At 43.8% G+C, this 18,948-nt stretch overlaps 1 protein-coding gene across 1 annotated transcript in view; it reads right to left on the bottom strand.

The window, feature by feature from the left end:
• EPHB1 (EPH receptor B1) overlaps positions 1 to 18,948 on the bottom strand; it is a 446,298-nt gene that overhangs the window by 51,175 nt on the left and 376,175 nt on the right. The window contains exons 11-12 of the mRNA XM_011958177.1: positions 9,453 to 9,700; positions 1,746 to 1,961 (exon numbers count right to left, since the gene is read on the bottom strand). Of these exons, the coding sequence (XP_011813567.1) occupies positions 1,746 to 1,961; positions 9,453 to 9,700 (464 nt within the window). The remainder of the gene's footprint in view (positions 1 to 1,745; positions 1,962 to 9,452; positions 9,701 to 18,948) is intronic.

Raw genomic sequence — 18,948 nt, forward strand, 5'->3', positions numbered from 1 at the left:
TTTTTGTATTTTTAGTAGAGACGGGGTTTCACCGTGTTAGCCAGGATGGTCTCGATCTCCTGACCTCGTGATCCGCCCGTCTCGGCCTCCCAAAGTGCTGGGATTACAGGCTTGAGCCACCGCGCCCGGCCCATCATCTAGGTTTTAAGCCCTGAATGCATTAGGAATTTGTCCTAATGCTCTCCCTCCCCTTGCCCCTCACCCGCTGACAAGCCCTGGTATGTGATGTTCCTCTCCCCGTGTCCGTGTGTTCTCTTTGTTCAACTCCCACTTATGAGTGAGAACGTGTAGTCATTGGTTTTCCGTTCCTGTGTTAGTTTGCTAAGAATGATGGTTTCCAGCTTCATCCATGTCCCTGCAAAGGACATGAACTCGTTCTTTTTTATGGCTCCATAGTATTCCATGGTGTATATGTGCCACATATACAGTCTTTATCTAGTCTATCATTGATGAGCATTTGGGTTGGTTCTAAGTCTTTGCTACTGTAAATAGTGCTGCAAAAAACGTTTGTGTGCAGGTGTCTTTATAGTAGAATGATTTATAATCCTTTGGATATATACCCAGTAAAGGATTGCTGGGTCAAATGGTATTTCTGGTTCTAGATCCGTGAGGAATCACAACACTGTCTTCCGCAATGGTTGAACTAATTTACACTCCCACTAACAGTGTAAAAGCATTCCTATTTCTCCACAGCCTCACCAGCATCTGTTGTTTCATGACTTTTTAATGATTGCCATTCTAATTGGCATTTCCTTTTACTTCTCTGTATTGTTTTGATTTTTGTAATAATCATGCATTACTTTTGCAGGTTTAAAGAGGATGGACAGGTAGACAGGTAAGTAGGTAGATCAGTCACTTTGGGTGCTGTTGAAATGGATGTAAGGAGACAAAAGGAAACCAGGGACACCAGTTAGGAAGGCACTGTAACAATCCAGGTGAAAGGGAATAGTGCTTTGGAATAGATTGGGGGAAGCAGAGATGGAGACAGAGGGATAGATTTTTTGGTACCCTATGGGGGTCGCTGAGGGATTGAAAATAGATGGACACAGAAAGAAATCAAAGATCATTCCTAGGTTTCATCCTTTAGTTAAGTGGTGCCAACTACCGAGATGGAGGGACTAGGGAGAGGATATTGGAGAGTAAATCCCGAGCTCTATTTTGGGCTTGTTAAAGTTCTAAATGCAATTGTGTGAACTAAGCAGTTGGATATAGATGATTAGTGCTGCTCAGAGTGTAGAGGGGGAGGCTGAGCAGGAAATACAAGTTTAAGAGTACTCATCGTGCAGACGGTACTTAGAGCTATTTGGAAGCAATACAGAGAGAAAAGAGAAGGGGATCAAGAGTCTACCTGGTGATACAGCGCCCAACCCAGCTGCAGATCAAAGGCCTCATGCATGCCTGGGATCTGCTCTCTGCTGACAGATGCCTCTTGTGCCACTGTCTACCTGCTTGGATTCCCTCAAATCATCTGTTCCAAAATTTCCTCTTCCCAAGGAACACTATAGCTTCATAATAGACACTGTCCCTTCCTCGCAGTCCAAGCCTAAATGCTTGCTTTCTTGCTTGAACGACCAGCTACTATGGCTTCTCCTGGCTGGATAGTCCTCCTGACATCTTGGTCTCTCAGTGGAGAGCTCAGTTCAGATCCCATTCCCTCCCAGTGTGCTCTGCCACAGTTCCCAGCCACGTAGAGTCCCCTTTCACTCATGCCATGCTTCTACTTGAGAATGCCAAGAAGGACTCACCAAGGAGCTGGTGTAGGTGGGATCTGAGGTGTCATCCTGGAGGTAGCGGGAGAGGCCAAAGTCGGACACCTTGCACACCAGGTTACTGTTGACCAGAATGTTCCTAGCAGCCAGGTCCCGGTGCACATAATTCATCTCGGCCAGGTACTTCATGCCAGCAGCAATGCCCCTAAGCATACCCACAAGCTGGATCACGGTGAACTGCCCATCATTTTGCTGTAATAAGACATAGAGGGCATTGGGATCAAGACAGGCTTCAGTGGTTAAGCAAAGGGAGAGATGCTGTGGCCCTGCTGCTTGTCAGCTTCCATCTGCTCCAGGCCAAGCCACATACTGCATCCTTCTGCCTCCCCCACTCCCATCCCCCATCCCTCTCCACGAATGCTTTGTTCTCTTCTCTTTGCCAAGCCCTGTCAATTTTGTCTCCAAATTACATCTCAAACCCATCTACTTCTTTCCATCTCCACTGCCGCCAGTCCAACCAAGTCGCTGCCATCCATCACCTATAACAGCCTCCTTGCCCGCCCCCCAATTCATTCTCTCCAGCCAGAGCCATCTTTTTAAGACATAAATCAGGCCATGTCAGTTCCCGGCTTAAAAATATCTAATAGCTTCCCATTGCATTAAGGAAAATCTCCAAACTCCTTAGCATGGTCCACGAGACCGCCTGGGATCAGCTACTGCCTTACCTTAGGCCACCATATCCATCATTAATGTACTAAAGCCACAGTGACTGGCACCCTTTCTTCTTTTCCAAGACAAACTCTTTCTGACTTAGGGCCCTTAACATGTACTATTTCCTCTGTTTTCCCTCCAACAATCGACATCTACTCGCCCTTCAGTTCTCCGCTTAAATATCACTTTCTTAGAGAGGGAACCCTTTAACTACCCACCTCCCTCAAATATGATTAGCACTTTCTGATGACAATGTTTAGTGCATACTCTTAGTCTCCTTCTTAGCACATATCACAAGTTTTAATCATGTGCGTGTATCTGTCTGTCTGTCTGTCTCTGCTGCTTGATTTTATACTCTTTGAGGACAAGAACTCTGTCTTCTTTGGTCACCATAGTATTATCAGCACTGTAAACTTTAAGGTAGATAGAAAATCTTAATACACATAAGTTGAATGAATGATGAACACATCTTTTCCTCTTTCCAAAATCAAGCATGTAAAGCACCTTCTCTGGGTAATCCCAGGGCTTTCTGCCTTTAGACTGGTATAACCACACCTTCCTCATAGGGACTGTGGGTCAGGAGAACTTCATGCACAGCGTCTGGCACAGAGAACTCTCCTAGTGAATGGGAGCTGTTGTTGCTCTTCTTCATGGCAACCTGCAGTGCTGCCCTCTCTCCCATCATTTGTGGGCTCAGAGTTTCTTGGGTGGATGCCCTCCTTCTGTTAGACACCAGATTCTTCAGTGAATAAAACAGTGTCTTCCTCCTATCTCCCAAAGCTCCTGAGTCTTGACTTTGCACACACCAGTTAAATCAGTAGACCCTAGGCTATACTGCCAAGAACATATTTTCCCATCTAGTCCAGCCCCAAATGCTCCCCAAAGGGCTGAGAATTATGTTCTATAAGTAGAGCACAGCCTAGTCATTAGAATGCTCTGACTGGAGGAGAGGTGGAAGCAGGACACCTGGGGTCTACTCTGTGTTTACTGCTAAACACAGGTACTCGGCAAGGCAACCATGACCTGCGTCCCAGAGTCCTTATGTGAAATCCAGAAAGCACAGACAATGAGAAGAGCTCCCATCATTGAGCGTCTATTGTATGCAAGATGTTACACAGTGCACTCACATGCATATGCTACTGCAAAAGCATTTCTATGCAAAAATAAGCAAGGAAAAATAAAAGACCTATTATAAAAATACTCTACTTATGAGCAACAACAACAACAATCAAAAAGTCTAACAATGATTGCATGAATTGTTGAAAACTCTGTTCCTCATGCAAGATTGCAAGCCTGGATCCATGTTCTGGCGGTTATGCTCCTTGATCAGTTGAAGGAATAGAGCAAATTGACTTTCTCCCCTCCTGGAGATGTCTGCCAGTAGAAGGGCTCCCAAATACACTGTGTTTGACACACTCCAAGTTCCAGGCTATTTCTGACTCTAACCTTAACCACCTCCCAACCTGCCCAGGAGAAGGGATGTATGCTTTCTCCACAACAGATTCTTCTAAGCAATTCAAAAAGAAAGTATAGAGCTACTTTTTTGGAAACTCTGACTGGTTTTCAGCACGTTGCCCATCTGTGAGAGCTGGATGTGCAGTGAGTGATGCAGATCTTCCTTCTCACTAATACACTTCGATCAACACCTTCTCAAGAAGTTAGCCAGGCTGTTGCTAGCACGAAGTGTTTTCTCCAAGTAGGTCTCTGTGGATTTGCCTCTTCAGAAAGTTGTCATGCAATCTCTGTATATTACAGAGGTGTATCTCAGCCACAAGTCACCTGGCTTGTATTTTTTCAATTCAGTCTATTATTTCCTCTCTGTAAGTGTAGGCAACAGTGTCTACACATATGGAATGTCTCCCTAAAAAAGTTGGCATTTGGGGAGAGCACTGGGGTGGCTTAAACAACTTTGAGAAGAGTAATGTTGAAAGTGCATACAGCAATGTGTTTACGTTTTTGCTTTGTCATTTAAGTCTTCTTAGAGCTTATTTATTACATGATTTGTTTTAAAATTTAGATTAGTCATCCTTATAGTTTCTTGGGTCAAAAAAGACCAAGAAATGATTAAAGGTCCAGGCTTTGGAACCAGCAGACCTGATTTGGATCCAGGCTCTGCAGCTTAGTGGTTGTGTAGGCTTGGGCAAGTTATTTAACCTGCAGAGCAGTTATTTCCGCACCTATAACATAAGAACATAATGTCCATTCTTCATAGGGTTCTGGTGAGACTAGAAGAGATAACACATATGAAAAGGCCTAGCTCAGTGCCTTGTGGGCCCTAACATGGTAGCAGTGATCCCTGCTAATATCAGCAGAGCCTTAGTAACGGCTCACAATTCAGTTCCCCTGTACCTCAGATGTGCGTGGTGAGAGAGACTGAGGACACCTGGGACCAGAACTCTGGTTCTCACGGCTTCCTGGGTGTGTGGGGGAAACATCCTGGGATCATTGTTCTTGGGGAGCCCAGTACTCAGCACATGCTGAGCTCAGTAGGTAACAGATAGGCATCTGTAATTGTAGTAGATGGTTGGGACCTAATGATGCAGGCCTAAACTTTGGATCAATTAGTCACCAATGTGGGTAGCATCCGTCACTTGACTTTTGAATGGCAAATAATACTTTACATGTTTTGATATGTTTGATCCTTAAAATTGGTCCTGTGCAGTAGGCAAGGCAGGCAGTATTATATTGTTTTTAGAGACAACATAAAGGAGGTCCAGAAAATGTATGTGATCAGCCTTAAATCACGGTGTGGTTTTGAGTTATACCAGTAATCAAAGTTCAGAATGGTAAATCACTTCTCCACTGACAGCTCATCTCTGATCAACTGGTAATGATGGCCTCAAATGCTGTGTGGAGAAAAAGGCTGTGCATCAGCTTTGCAGGGAGAAGAACCATGATGGATTAGTGATGCTAGTCTTATCTGGGTCTTCTAACTCCTGTCCCGTGCTTTTGCCATTGGAATGTGCTGACTCTGCAACGGGCAACAGATTTTCTTTAGAATCTTCAAGAGAACCACATATCAAGATAGGTAGGGTCATGTCTGTTGAATTTGTAACCTTGGTGAAATTTAAAGATAAAAACATATTAAGATTTTTCTGGCATGTTTAACTGTTACATGCTCAGTTGATTGGTATAATTCTCCAAAAAGAACTTCCAGAGATATGAACAGTAGCATTCAAAGATGAACAAGACACACACACGCACACAAAAACTAACTGATTTCTTGGTGACTTTGGGAAAGAATCTGGCTCCATGCTGAGCACATAGTAAACATAGTACAGAGAAGAAATACAGGTCTAGGTGAGGTGATTTAAACCTTCCTCCCTTCATGAAGTGCTTTCTGCTGAAATTGCTTTTCTGCAAATGCACCGAAGCCACTTGCTGGTCCTTATATTAGACAGGAAGGATTTAGGTATTTCAACTTTCATTGATGAATCCACTTCAGGAAATGAAATCCTTGTTTGATTTGTTCAAAGAAAATGAATCATAGATTTTTTCTAACTGAAAGGGACCTTTCGAGCTCACCTAGCTCAATGCCTTTAGTTTATAAATTGGGAAATCGAGTTAACAGGTTTGCTCCAGGTCACAAGGTGACTCACAGCAGAAGCCAAAGCAGAACCTTGGTCTCAGGACTTCCAATCTGGTGTTCTCTTCGTGATTTCTGGGTTGCTATCTTCTAGCTGCAGCCCATGAATGAGCTTCTCTGATGAGAGATGTCCCCATTCGACATTACTCAGTGACTTTCAAGAGTCTTCCAGTTATGATTATCTGTGGAAGAACCAGTAGCAACCACAAAGCCAAACTTCAGGCAAGAAGGCCTTATGGAGCATGTCAAGAATCATGTTAACTAAACCATGGGATACTGGCCACAGCTTCAGGAATTGTTCCTAATATTAGGGAAGAGCCACCAGGTTGAAGCCCTTGAATTTGAGTGTCAAGAAGGAAAAATTTAATTATGGATTTGTATGCTATATAATCCACGGCACAATAATTTTTAGAAAATTAGTAATAATGAACCACCTACTGAATGTGTGGTTGAAGCATAATGGTATCTCTCACATGCTGATTCAGGGCTAGAACTGTAGCCACTCTCCAAAGACGCTATGACCAGGGGGAAAGGAGAAGTTGGAGAGGAGGAAACAGTTGCAGAAATTGAGGACTAATCCTTTTCCTTTCTTCTCTGAGTAGTGATCCTAAAATTATCCTACTTCCCAGAAGATGGACCCTGTAGAACTGAACTGATGACCTATTTTTCGATTTTATCAGGCAGTAGATACGTCAATTAATGTTGCTATGCTCCAGGGTTCAGTAGTAACGCTGAAATTAGATTTATAGATTACCTGCCTCCATGCAGTGTGAGGAGTCAGAAACGCTTCATTTCCCTCTCTCCTCCTGGCACTGCCTGCTCCCACCACTCCTTTCTTACCATGCCTGCTCCTCTGTTTTCCCGTGCTCCTCTCTTGCCCCCAGGTTTTCTTCCCCTGCAAGCTCAGCTCATCATCATGAGAAATGCTGGTGTCCAACATGCCTCCGTGACCTGGGCCCCAAATGAAAACAGATCCTAGGAAGAACAGCAGTGTAGGGTTTTGATTTTCTGCCGGCTCTTGAGAATGAATCTCCCTGTTCTCCTGCATACTCCTGTGAGGGAGTGTGATCACAGTCCCCAAATCAAGCAGTGGCTCTCTCTGAAGTCCAACCAGTTGACTGGCAGGAAATAAATGACTCCCAAAAGGGTCTTGACAGTGGTTCCAGAAAATGCTTTTCCTTCTCACATTGCCTTTTATTCAAGTTTATTCAACTTTGTTTATTCAACTGTCTTCATGAGATCTCTGATCATAAGTGAACGTCCCCAGGAAAGCACAGACAATGCCTTGCACTGACATGACAGGTGTGGCAGCAAGGACAGTGAGAGATAATGTACACACAGGATGACTGGAGCTCTCATGCCACTCCCTAGCATTTTTGTTTGAGAAATAATTTTTCAGTCAACTAGCATTTACCAGGTGTGCACTGTGTTAGGTATTGGAGTTTCCAAATACAAAGCATGACCCCATACCCTCAAGGAGGCTGTCCTAGGGAAGGTACATGGGCCCAATAATCTGCATCAGTTGTTCCTCACCCCTGCACCCCCAGAAAAACAAACGCCACTACTGCCTAGTGACCCAGACTGGGCAAAAAGTATGTTCCTGTTGTACAAAGGTAGCTTCAGTAGTGTGCTTCTAGAAAAGTGCCCCAGCTACCCTTCCACACTACAGCCCCTAAGCTCTGTTTCAGAGTGCTGGAGCTACCATGTAGGGGTTGATAAATTACCAAACAGGTCCACACTTACTCTGGCCTTCACATACACTATTTTTGCTGTTCCATCAGCCTACCTGCCTGCTTCTCACTTGTCTGACAAATTCATCTTCTCTAATCTCAAATTCTGCCCCCTCTTTGAAGCCTCCCCTAGATTCTGCAGGGAGATTTAAGAACTTCTTCACTTACTACATCTATACTTAACTCATGGGGGAAAAAAGTATAAGATAGGCAAATGATTGCTAGAAGCGTTGGGCACTAGCAGGAGTAGGGACTACATTGGTGGCAGGCTGTACTCTCTAAGATGAACATAACAAAAGCTCCCAGCTATCATGTGTAAGAAGACATTGAGTTGATGTCCCTTCATCAAAATGTGGGGCCTGTTTTCTCCCTTTGTATCTGGGCCTGCCACTACGTTGGAAATGACACTATGTGGCTTCCTAGCCTGGGTCACAAAAGTAACACAGATTGCCCATTCTTCTCTTGGGATGCTTTTTCTTGAGACCCAGCTTGCTCTAAGGCAGTCCAAGCAGGCCACCTAGAAAGGTGGCAGCTGACACTCAGCATTGACCACCTAATATATGAATGAAGGAGGCTTCGGACAATTCTAAGCCTCAGCCCTTGAACTACTGCAACTGACTCCACATGGATCAGAGGTGTCCCTCCCAAATCTTGCCCAAATTGCAGATTCATGAGCAAAATAAATTGTTGTTGTGCTAAGCCACTGAGGTCTTGGGGGTGATTTATTATGCAGCATTAAAGCAAGGTTTCCTTTATCTCTATAGGCACAGCATCCAGAATAGGGCCTGGCCAGAGCAGTGATCCCAGCAATGTGTCCATGACTGATCCTTTAATCTGCAGCCACAGCTATTGTTTGGTTGCTGTGGTAATGTAGCCAGCTACTGGGTATCACCCTGAAGTTCTTGCTCAGAAGGCTCTGCCCATTCTTTGATGCTGCCCACTGGACCCTCCGCTCTCAGTTTCTGCTTCCTGGCTGAAGTTATCAGCTTCCACTCCCCAGACATCAGCATCATGGCCATTCTCACTCACCCTTCCTCTAGGTGCTCAGTGATGGCCTACGGAAATGAAAACGGTTTCACTGTGGGCCTGGCTCTACTTTGGGCATATTCTGACAATGATCTTTTACAGGTCTCCCAGCCAAAGGCCTTCAGCAACTCCCCACTTCTGCTGCAAATTGGTTGGGAATCTTCACCAACCACAGAAATACCCATGGATGCTTGTGACACAGGGTTCCCCTTCCCTACCCAGAAATGCCTCCTCAGAGGGCAGGTAGCCCAGGCATCAGAAAATGGCAGCCCATTTTACTTCTGAACCTGTAAATGCAGAGAGCAGTCTGGGAGGGTGGCTGTGCTGGTGAAAGGCAGAGATGGCCGCGGATGTCTGCATGAATCACACGGGGCTATGCAGCAGCCAAAAGTCTCTTCAATCTCTGTGATTCATGCAGATGCCAATGGCCATTCTTTGCCCCTCTCTATTCATTTTATTCATCCAACAAGCATTTGTCAACGCCCTACTCCATGCCATCCTCCTCCTGAGGATCCCACAAGCACTGTTTTGTTCTCTTCTTTCAGCAACAAATCTCTGCTAACATCTCCAATGCCCATTCACACTGGATCAGGTTATTCTTGAAAGGTAGGTTGTACTCATGGAACCCCTCTCCCCAGCCACCATTCGCCTGCATCCAAGTGCATCATCAAACCCCTGAGTTGCTCTTACCCTGAGGAAAGAATCCAATGCACCATTCTCCATGAACTCTGTGATGATCATGACAGGCCGACTCTTGGTGACCACACCCTCCAGGCGAATGATGTTGGGATGGTCGAACTGGCCCATGATGCTTGCCTCACTCAGAAAGTCCCGACGCTGCTTCTCCGAGTACCCTGCCTTCAGGGTCTTGATGGCTACGTAGATTTCCCTCTTGCCTGGCAGTTTCAAACGCCCCTTGTACACTTCTCCAAACTCCCCTGCAACAGCAAAAATGCCATTAATATCCTCTTCCTTCTCAGTCTGTGGAACCAAGAGGGAAGGCATCTAATGGAGAACAATGGTGCTCCAAGTGGAATTGTGATTAAAGTGGCGGGAACTGAAACAGTCTTCTCTCATTGTAACTATATTGTTTTGGCTGTAACCAGTTCATGGCAAACACAAAAGGATTACTAAAGTACATGCCTTACCTTGATACTTAGAAATAGTTTGGGTAACTAAAGTGGAATTTCAGAATATATATGAGTTTGTTTCTCCCCACACTTAATTTTTCCATTGTGTCCCAGCTGAATAATGGTAATGAAATAGTCAGTTTCACTTTGGCAGGATCATGATTCATTCTGAGCAGATCCTGGTGCAAGAACATTCAAGGGATAGGGGACATGTTCAGATACCTTGGCCCTCTGAATGAGATGTATACTGTTTATGTTCCTACACTGCTGGGAGAGCATTTGTGTTTACTGGGTGCCCCAGAAAACAGACACTGAGGAGTTAGGAAGGGAAGAGGTTCACTTGTGAAAGACAAAAGTGAGAGGAAACAGGATTGGGCAGACAGCCCAAGATCACCACGCAGACCTGATGAAATCCCAGCTAACCCAAAAGGGAGAGCCAGAGCAGAGTTCCCATTGCAGAAGCAGCTCGGCCCTCACATCCCTGCCATGCCCAGTCACTGGCTGGGGGCTGCTGGGAAGAGCTGGGCCTCTGCAGGAAAGCCAGGGCTGACCCTGAAGGGGCTGCAGCTGGAGGCTGTTAGCTAACTGCACTTTTGGCAGATGAATAGCAAGTTATTTCTCCAAACAGGCACGAGCTGCACACCTCCATGCATGCCACAACATTGACACATTTTCACAGTAAAGTTACCAACAGTAAAAACAATTATGGTGACACCACTTCATAGCTGCCTAAAAACAAACAAAAAAAAATCTGTTGAATCCTGTTTAACATGCTTTCAAAAATAATTTTATGATTTAACTTGGCTTGGTAACTTCCAATTCTTTCATGTGAAGCAGTTAAGTGTCTACCTGTAAGTGCAGCAGAAGAAACATGGCTTTCTGCTGGGAAAACTTTCTCTCTCACTTTCCAATTCTGGAAGAAAATGATGAAGCAAACTGAGCAATCAGATAAATTACTCGCCATATTAGAAAGGCAAGTTAACATTGCTCCTGTGATTCATTTGGGAGTTCCTTCTATTTTCTTGCTGCAAAAAAAGATTGGAAGGAAGCTGTATGAAAGGACTATTATGCAAAACTGCTCCAGAGTCAACAGAACTTGATAGAAACTGGGGCTGGAGTAGAGGCTGGTTAAACACCATTAGGAAGATTTCAACATGGACCTAACACTCAGATAAATATCATTTATAACACTATTTGTTTTGGGGGGGCTGTTCCTTTTCGTTCCTCCCAGCCTTTCTCCCTTTCTCTCTCTCCCTCCCTTCTCCTTCCTCCCTCCCTCCCTCCTTTCCTTTCCTTCCTTCTTTCCTTCCTCTCCTTTTTTTTTTTTTTTTGAGACAGGGTCTCACTATGTCGCTCATGCTATATTTGAGCTACTGGGCTAAGTAATCACCTTGCCTCATCCTCCTGAGTAGGTGGGACTACAGGTATGCACCACTGCACCTGGCTGCAACACTGGTTTTCACATTGAATCATATGCTCTTTCGGTGAACTGCTGGAGGTCAGACCAAGTCTCATTCATGTTTGTAGCTTGCACATCTACTCCACTGTGGTGCTTGGCACATAGCAGACATGCCAGTAAAAGTTGTTGTATCATATTTATTATTATATGTTTGGCTTTTACCTTGCTCACTCTTGAGTTACGAACTGCTGAAGATTCTTATCTCTGCTTTATCCAGAAGTAGAAGCACCACCAGTATTTGAATTTGTAATGTTAAAAATATATTTACTGCAGCATCATCTTCTATAGACAAACACTACAATAGCTTAACTTATTTAGTAATTAAAATGAGTAAAATTTAAAGAAAAGTACTAGACAATACAGACCTGTCACATACATGTGTGTGTATATAAGCATGTGTATATATATGTGGATGTATATATATGTGTGTCTAGATATATGTATGCATGTATATATGTAGCGTATATATGTATGCATGTAGATAAGTAGCATATATATAGCATATATGTATGCTATATATATAACTATGAGCTAAATGACCACAAATTACATATTTGATAAGTATACTAATGGAAGAATATTAGTTAGTATTTCTTCCTTGTTGCCATAATAATGGGCTCTATTTTCTTTTAGAAAAAAGCCAGAGTTGATAGTTGAGGGTAAAGGTGTGTTAATATTTCTTTGTGGAGGAGACAGTACACAAACATGTCTTTATTAACCACCTACTATGTGCCAGGAACTATGCTAGGCACTTTGTGTGACTTACTCAATCTTCACAACACTCCTGTGAGGTAGGTATTACTATGGCCATTTAAATAATAAGGAAACTGAGGCACAAGGAAAACATGTCCCAATCACACAGGTGGGAGTCACAGCCAGGGTTGTTGTCCATACCCATCTCTTCCTGCCATACTGCCTCTAGATAGCTATGTTTCAGTTAGCAGGGCCATGGGGAATAAAGCTACACAGATATGAAGTTATAGTTCAGGGACCATCATGCCCCAAATGTGCAGGTCCAAACAAGTCATATATAGTGACTATCACAGCAACTCAATATCCAGGTGAGAGCAAAAGAAGTGATACTGTTTCATAGGCAGATGTCCTTCATGTAAGCCTCCTGCCTGGGAGCTGGGTGGCATCAGAATATTTGGAAGTCAGTGTATTTATCAGTTTCTACATATCAGCGTGTGGAGTTTGGAAAAGTGCTCCAAGTGAATCTGATGTCCCCCACAACACACAGAAAGACTCCAGTTGAGAAGTTCTGTTCTACCTCGGTGGTTCTCAAAGCTGGCTGTCCACTGGAATCACCTGAAGAGACTTACAGAGTCCAGAGGCCTGGGCCTTACCTCAGAGATTCTGACGAATTGGTCTGGGTACAGCCTGCACATTGACATATTTAAAAGCTGCTCAAAGGATTGGATACACAATTTGCAGAGCATGGTGCAAAGTAAAAGTGCAGGACTCCTTGTTCAAAAATGTGACCGCAGAGCAATAAACCAAGTGCAAGTCCTTCTGAACATTGGGCCCTGTGCAAATGCACCGGTCACAGGTCCATGAAGCCAGGCCTGGCTGCCCAGTGATACTGACATGCCGCTCAGGCTGAAAATCATAGGCTTAAATCATCCAAGCACTTTTCAAATGAATTAGTGAACTGCCAAAAACCATGGCATTCCTGAAATTTATCTCTGTACTTCTGAATACTTTTGAAAGCAAAGCACACATATAGGCTGCCTCATACTGCACAGGGCCTGGCACATAGTGTGGACTTAATAAATGTGAGAGGAGAGAAAGAAGAAAAGAAGGAAGGAAGAAATCAGTGAAGATGTATAGGACAGTATGAATCAAACTGCTTTCCTAATTGGGAAATGTTATTTAATTTTTAATCTTTGTGACTGGTCTTCAAGTCTAAAAACTCATATAGTTTTAAAAAATTATAAAATATAAACATGCCTTCTTTGGGTAGGGCATGGTGGACTTTGTGTTGGTTACCTTCGTGGTCATGGTGTCACTGCTCTCAGAAATCTGCTCTGCAGTGACTTAAAGAATGGAAATTCTGTAAAAAGAACTCCTTTTCTGTCTGGCAAAGAAATGTCTTCATATTCTCCAAGCCAGGAGGTTTTCAAAGCACCAACTGCAAAGGATGTCACTTAATATCTAATCCTCACTAGGAGATTATGTTCTCCCCTGTAATTAAGTAGCCCCCTGAGTGCAGCTGGGAGGCAAATTGGTAGTGAGTGGAGGAAGAAGCTCCATGTCTACACCCAAACCACACATGAGACATTGGATGTTGGTGGGCCCTTCATTTCTCCAGAACTTAGCTTTCTCATTGCTATACAATAAAAAGAAGTGACCAGCTGTCTTTTTTTACTAACAGGGTGTTGGGAGAAGTCTAGGAGAAAGTGCTTTGTAAACTACAAACCGTTTGAAACACTTGTGGGTAGTTATTTATTTATTTATTTATTTTTGAGACAGAGACTTGCTGTGTTGCCCAGGCTGGATTGCAGTGGCATGATCTCGACTCACTGCAATCTCAGCCTTCCGGGTTCAAGCAATTCTCCTGCCTCAGCCTCCCACCACCACGCCTGACTAATTTTTATATTTTTAGTAGAGACGGTAGTTCACTATGTTGGCCAGGCTGGTCTTGAACTCCTGACCTCGTGATCTGCCCACCTCAGGCCCCCAAAATCCTGGGATTACAGGCGTGAACCATCACGCCTGGCCTTTATTTATTTATTGATTTTTAGACAGTCTCGCTCTGTTGCCCAGGCTGGAGTACAGTGATGTGATCTCGGCTCACTGCCACCTCCACTTCCCGGGTTCAAGTGATTCTCCTGCCTCAGCCTCCCAAGTAGCTGGGATTACAGGCTTGTACTACCACTCCTGTCTAATTTTTGTATTTTTAGTAGAGACGGGGTTTCTCCATGTTGGCCAGGCTGGTTTTGAACTCCTGACCTCAGATGATCTGCCTGCCTCAGCCTCCCAAAGTGCTGGGATTACAGGCATGAGCCACCAGGCCAGGCCTGTTTTAAAAAGACAAAACAGAAGTAGGTAGTTGGGAGGGAGAGTGCAGAGCGTGGGGGTCTCACTGGAAGAGAAAAGAGAGGAAAAGTAGGTTTCGGCAGCCTTTTGAGACCTATGGTGACTGATCTAAGACACATCAGAGCTTTCTGCCAGGGAACATGGTGGAGTTTCCCTGCCAGGTGCCTGAGCATGGAGGGTGTCTTCAGGTAAGCCTAGGATGCTAAAGTCTGGGCTTCTGGCCCTTGAGGACACCACAGCCTACAGCCTTCTAGAAAGGTGGGAGTCAATGGGCGTATTACTATTACTAATAACAAACAGGAAATCAAGACCATGTGTCACTTATAATCTAAGAAATTGCTGTTGCCTGTGATCTTTGACGTCAGTTTAATATAGTATCTACAAGAAACTATTTTTGCTTTTTGATAATTTTCCTGCAATTAGGGCCAGGACTTGATGTCTGTGCTACTTCGATTCGCCATCATCTGAACTCTAAAGAGCTTCCTTTTACATGAGCTCCAAATCATGGCCATAACGTTTTCGTTTTTAATAAAAATTCATAATACCTAGAAAATATTTCTAGCAATTAAAGAATTAACATTATATTTAAGACAGACACTTAAAGGAAACGATTGTGCTGGGGGAGTGGTTGTGGTTGATTCTTTTCACACAGATTCTTTACTGACAGTAAATGCGGCCAGCCTAATTTTGGTCCGACTGGACTTTGATTGGCACATATCTTTGTGGCTGACATTGGGTCCTCTCCTATAGCCAAACATCTATTTGGTTAGGACCCAGATCCAGCTGTAGGCCAGTCTAGTGGCCGATGTGCTCAGCAGTGGTTCTTGACCAGTAGCATCAGTATCACCTAGGAACTTGTTAGAAAATGCACTTTTCCACCCACAGCATCAGAAGCTCAGTAGGTGGGGCCTGTGACCCGGGTTTTAGCAGCCTCCAGGTGATTCTAATACCTGCTTCATCTGTTTGAGAACCTGGCCCTCAAGGCTGTCAGCTGAGGGTAATTTAACCAATTCTTATGCGTTTCCTCCCAGACAGCTGCTGAAATTATTCCCTACAAGTTTCAGCTCCTTGCCAATTCTTCTTTCCTACCTTCCTTGACAAAATGAGGAAGAGAGAAAAAGTGGTGCAGCAGCATTAAATGCCTCAACTATTATATGTAAAATCAGAAGAAAAGAACTCTCAATTTTTGAAAACGAAACATTCACCTACCAGCAGATATTTCAAGCAGTAGCTGCTGGTTGTGCACAGCTCAAATCTACACAGAATTGCACTTTTTTTAAAAAAGCAGCATTCTGAAGTCAAAAACTGCCTTGGGGGAAAAAAAAGGAAAGCAGAGCTACTAGTTACTAATTCAAGCTTACACCAGAAATGGAATTTTTAAAGAATACATTTAAACTAGGTTTTAAAGCGTGATTTCAAGCAAGTTTTAACACACTAGCCTGTGCAAGATAAATGAGGTATGGCTAAACCAAGGAGAGCAGAACCATGGTACACACTCCACCACTTCCTGACTCTGCACAGAGGACAGACATTATTAGTTGATCACAACCATTGTCAGCCTTTCACCAGAGTTCCTCAGATACTCATTACCAGACCACTGAGTTGGCACATGAGATGGAACCTGCTTGACAGCCATGGTATTCACAATACCTAATATCCAGGGAGTGAGGGAAAATGGTTGTCTCTTTTCTTGTAAGTTTTTATAGTTGTTAGACAACTGCATACCTATATATCACATATGTGTGTATATATCTTCACACACATACATATATCTATATTTTATATGTAATTAGCTTATTTTCATAAACAAGCACTTATAATTAAAGATGCTAAATATCTCAGTCCTTGTACTTCCTAACGCTGATAATTGATCACACTTAGAAGAAGAGAACCAGAAGAGAGGACCAGGGTATTCTATGAGGACCATGCTTTCTCCAGGGCATATGGGACGGTCTTTGTAGCATCACAATAGAGTAATAATGAATTCTAGGACAGTATCACAATTCCCAACAAAGAGGCTTGAGTATTCCAAACTGCTAGACAGAAGCAATGGGTATTCCAAACTGCCATCAGAAGCAATGCCTCTCTGCACACTGAGCCGCTCTTTTCCACAGTAAGGAGTGGCAGTTAGCCACTCTGTAACTATATGCAACAGCCCAAGGGTTACATTCATGTGAGGGTTACATTCTCCGGATCTAGATCAGCTCTAGCTGGGTTTAAATTCTAGCTCTACCATAAACTTAACTGGCAGCACAACCTTCGGCAAGCAATCCTCTGAATGTTGATTTTCTTACTAGTTACAAGAAAATATACATGTGTACACATACATATGCTCTAACTCACAGAGCAATAAGAGAGTTAAATGAGACAATGCTTGTGAAGGATGTAGAGTATTGTCAGACACACGGTGAGTGTTCAAGAGATGCTAGCTACTTTGACTATGTTCCTGAAGACATGTCTATGATTTCCTCTCCTAGAAATGCTTCTTGCCATAACTCCTATTCAATGTGGAGCTACCCTCATGGTGCCTATCTGCACTCTGAATGACCCCAGGACTGTCAAACTTGCTAGTGACCTTTCTGCCAAATCATCCCCAAGGAAACCTGGGCCTTTGTTGGCCTCACAGATGACTCCATCCCCATCCATACATATCACACATTCCCTCATCCCAACTATTCTCACACAGCCCTTTCACTGCAGGCTTCCTTCTTCCAGACAATCATCCATTCCTGGAAATTTGAATCAATAGCTGCTAGAGTCAGAGGAGAATATATTTATTAATGAAAATACAAATGGCATGTCTTCTTCTGGCAACAACTTCTGGTGACACCTTTACCTACGCAGTCATGCTTAGGCTGTTGCATACAGTTATACGGGTTTCACACTCCACAACCCAGGAGTGCCATTCAAGCTGTAGGGTCCTGACTCGTGTTCTGGGCAAGTCTACTGATCAAACTGACCAGAATTAACCAATACATTGGAGTTGACCTATGAGACGACACCTGATAGTCAGACTCATGGTAACAATAAGCTGATATTCTCTGAACATACCAAGGTAACCTGCTGCCCTCTGTAAAGATACTTCAATTACTCTCATTATCTGCAGTGAGAAGAGGAAGGGTCAGCTTTCCTTCACTCCACTGGGCCACTTTCAGAGCATCAGATGATTCATGATCTCATGCCACCTCTCCAGTCTCTCTTCATTCTCCTAAACACTATCTAGTTCTCCAGATTTTTAACACTGCCATGGTCTCCCACCAAGAACCTATTTTCATTTGCCATATATAACACATATTTAATTGAGCACTTAAGTGCCATGCACTAGGCAGGTACCACACCAACAAAACACATACATTCCTTTGCTCCCACGGAACTTTGAGCCTTGTGAGGAAAGATGGACGTTAAACAAATGATTACTTAATAATTAATGATTTATTATTGTCTTCTTGTGTGGCATCACACCTGGCTCACAATTATTATATTTTTATTTCTTTGATCAACATTTGCAACAACTTTAGGAGAAACTTTGGCAGTTGACGCAACTCTTCAGCCTCACAGTTTCTTAATTGTCCTCCATGGGTCTTCACTCACATGCACAACTGCCACTCCCCACACCCTGGGTGCCAGGCAGCCTTCCTCTCGCTTAACCTGAGGCCCCTCATTTCTAATCACAGCCTCCATGCTACCACTCCCCATCAACTCCAGGCACCAAGCCCACTGGTCACTCCATTCATCACATTCATTTGGGTATACCCCAGTTTGGATAAGTTTAGTCACTTAAATGCAGCCTCGATCCTAGCATCAACCATCTCAAAGCCTCTCTGTACCATCTAAACAAAACCCCATAACCTCCAAGGTTTTACCCATTCTTTCCCATCCCCCTCTTCTAGTCCAAGCCAAGCAGAGCATTTATAGGATTTGGCTCACTAGAACGTTGGTCCTTTCACCCACCCTGCTATGAAACCTATTTTCTATGGGATAAAATTCATATAGCAGCCTCTGGATCTCTAGATCTTGGCCTGATTCTCCAGATTTAGTGTTCAATACTTAACCACAGGAAATCCCTCCCCAGCAACTTTCTTTTCCCTTGTTCTCAGGATGTGACATACAATGTCAGTCCATCCAAAGCCTTCACAACCTCAGGGGCCACTTTGTTCCCTCTTCCCTGAGTCCTCTTCTGCCATCAAGCCTTCTCTCCCATCTCCAAGGCTACACATTCTCGGGGCCCTCCTCTGAGCTCTCAATCACTGCCTTCCTCTCACTGAGTGGCATTGAATGTCTGTGCTTTAGACAATAACCCCTGCATGGCAGGACTTGTTAGGCATTGAGTGTATTTTTCCAGCATCCCCCACCCCCCCCCAGTCACATACACAGAAACAATGTTTATTGAATAAAATTCTTTCTGAACTCTAAACTTAATCCCTCCTGCAACAAACATAGCCTTCTCCTCTGGCTCTATATTTAGCAGGTGCAGGGTGGTTCTTCTGCAACCTCTTTGAAATAACTTTACACAGTCTGGAGGGTGGAAGGAAGGAAGGAGGGAGGGAGGAAAGGAAGG

The sequence above is a fragment of the Colobus angolensis genome, unplaced genomic scaffold, assembly GCF_000951035.1.
Source record: "Colobus angolensis palliatus isolate OR3802 unplaced genomic scaffold, Cang.pa_1.0 Scaffold46, whole genome shotgun sequence".
Lineage (NCBI taxonomy): Eukaryota > Metazoa > Chordata > Mammalia > Primates > Cercopithecidae > Colobus > Colobus angolensis.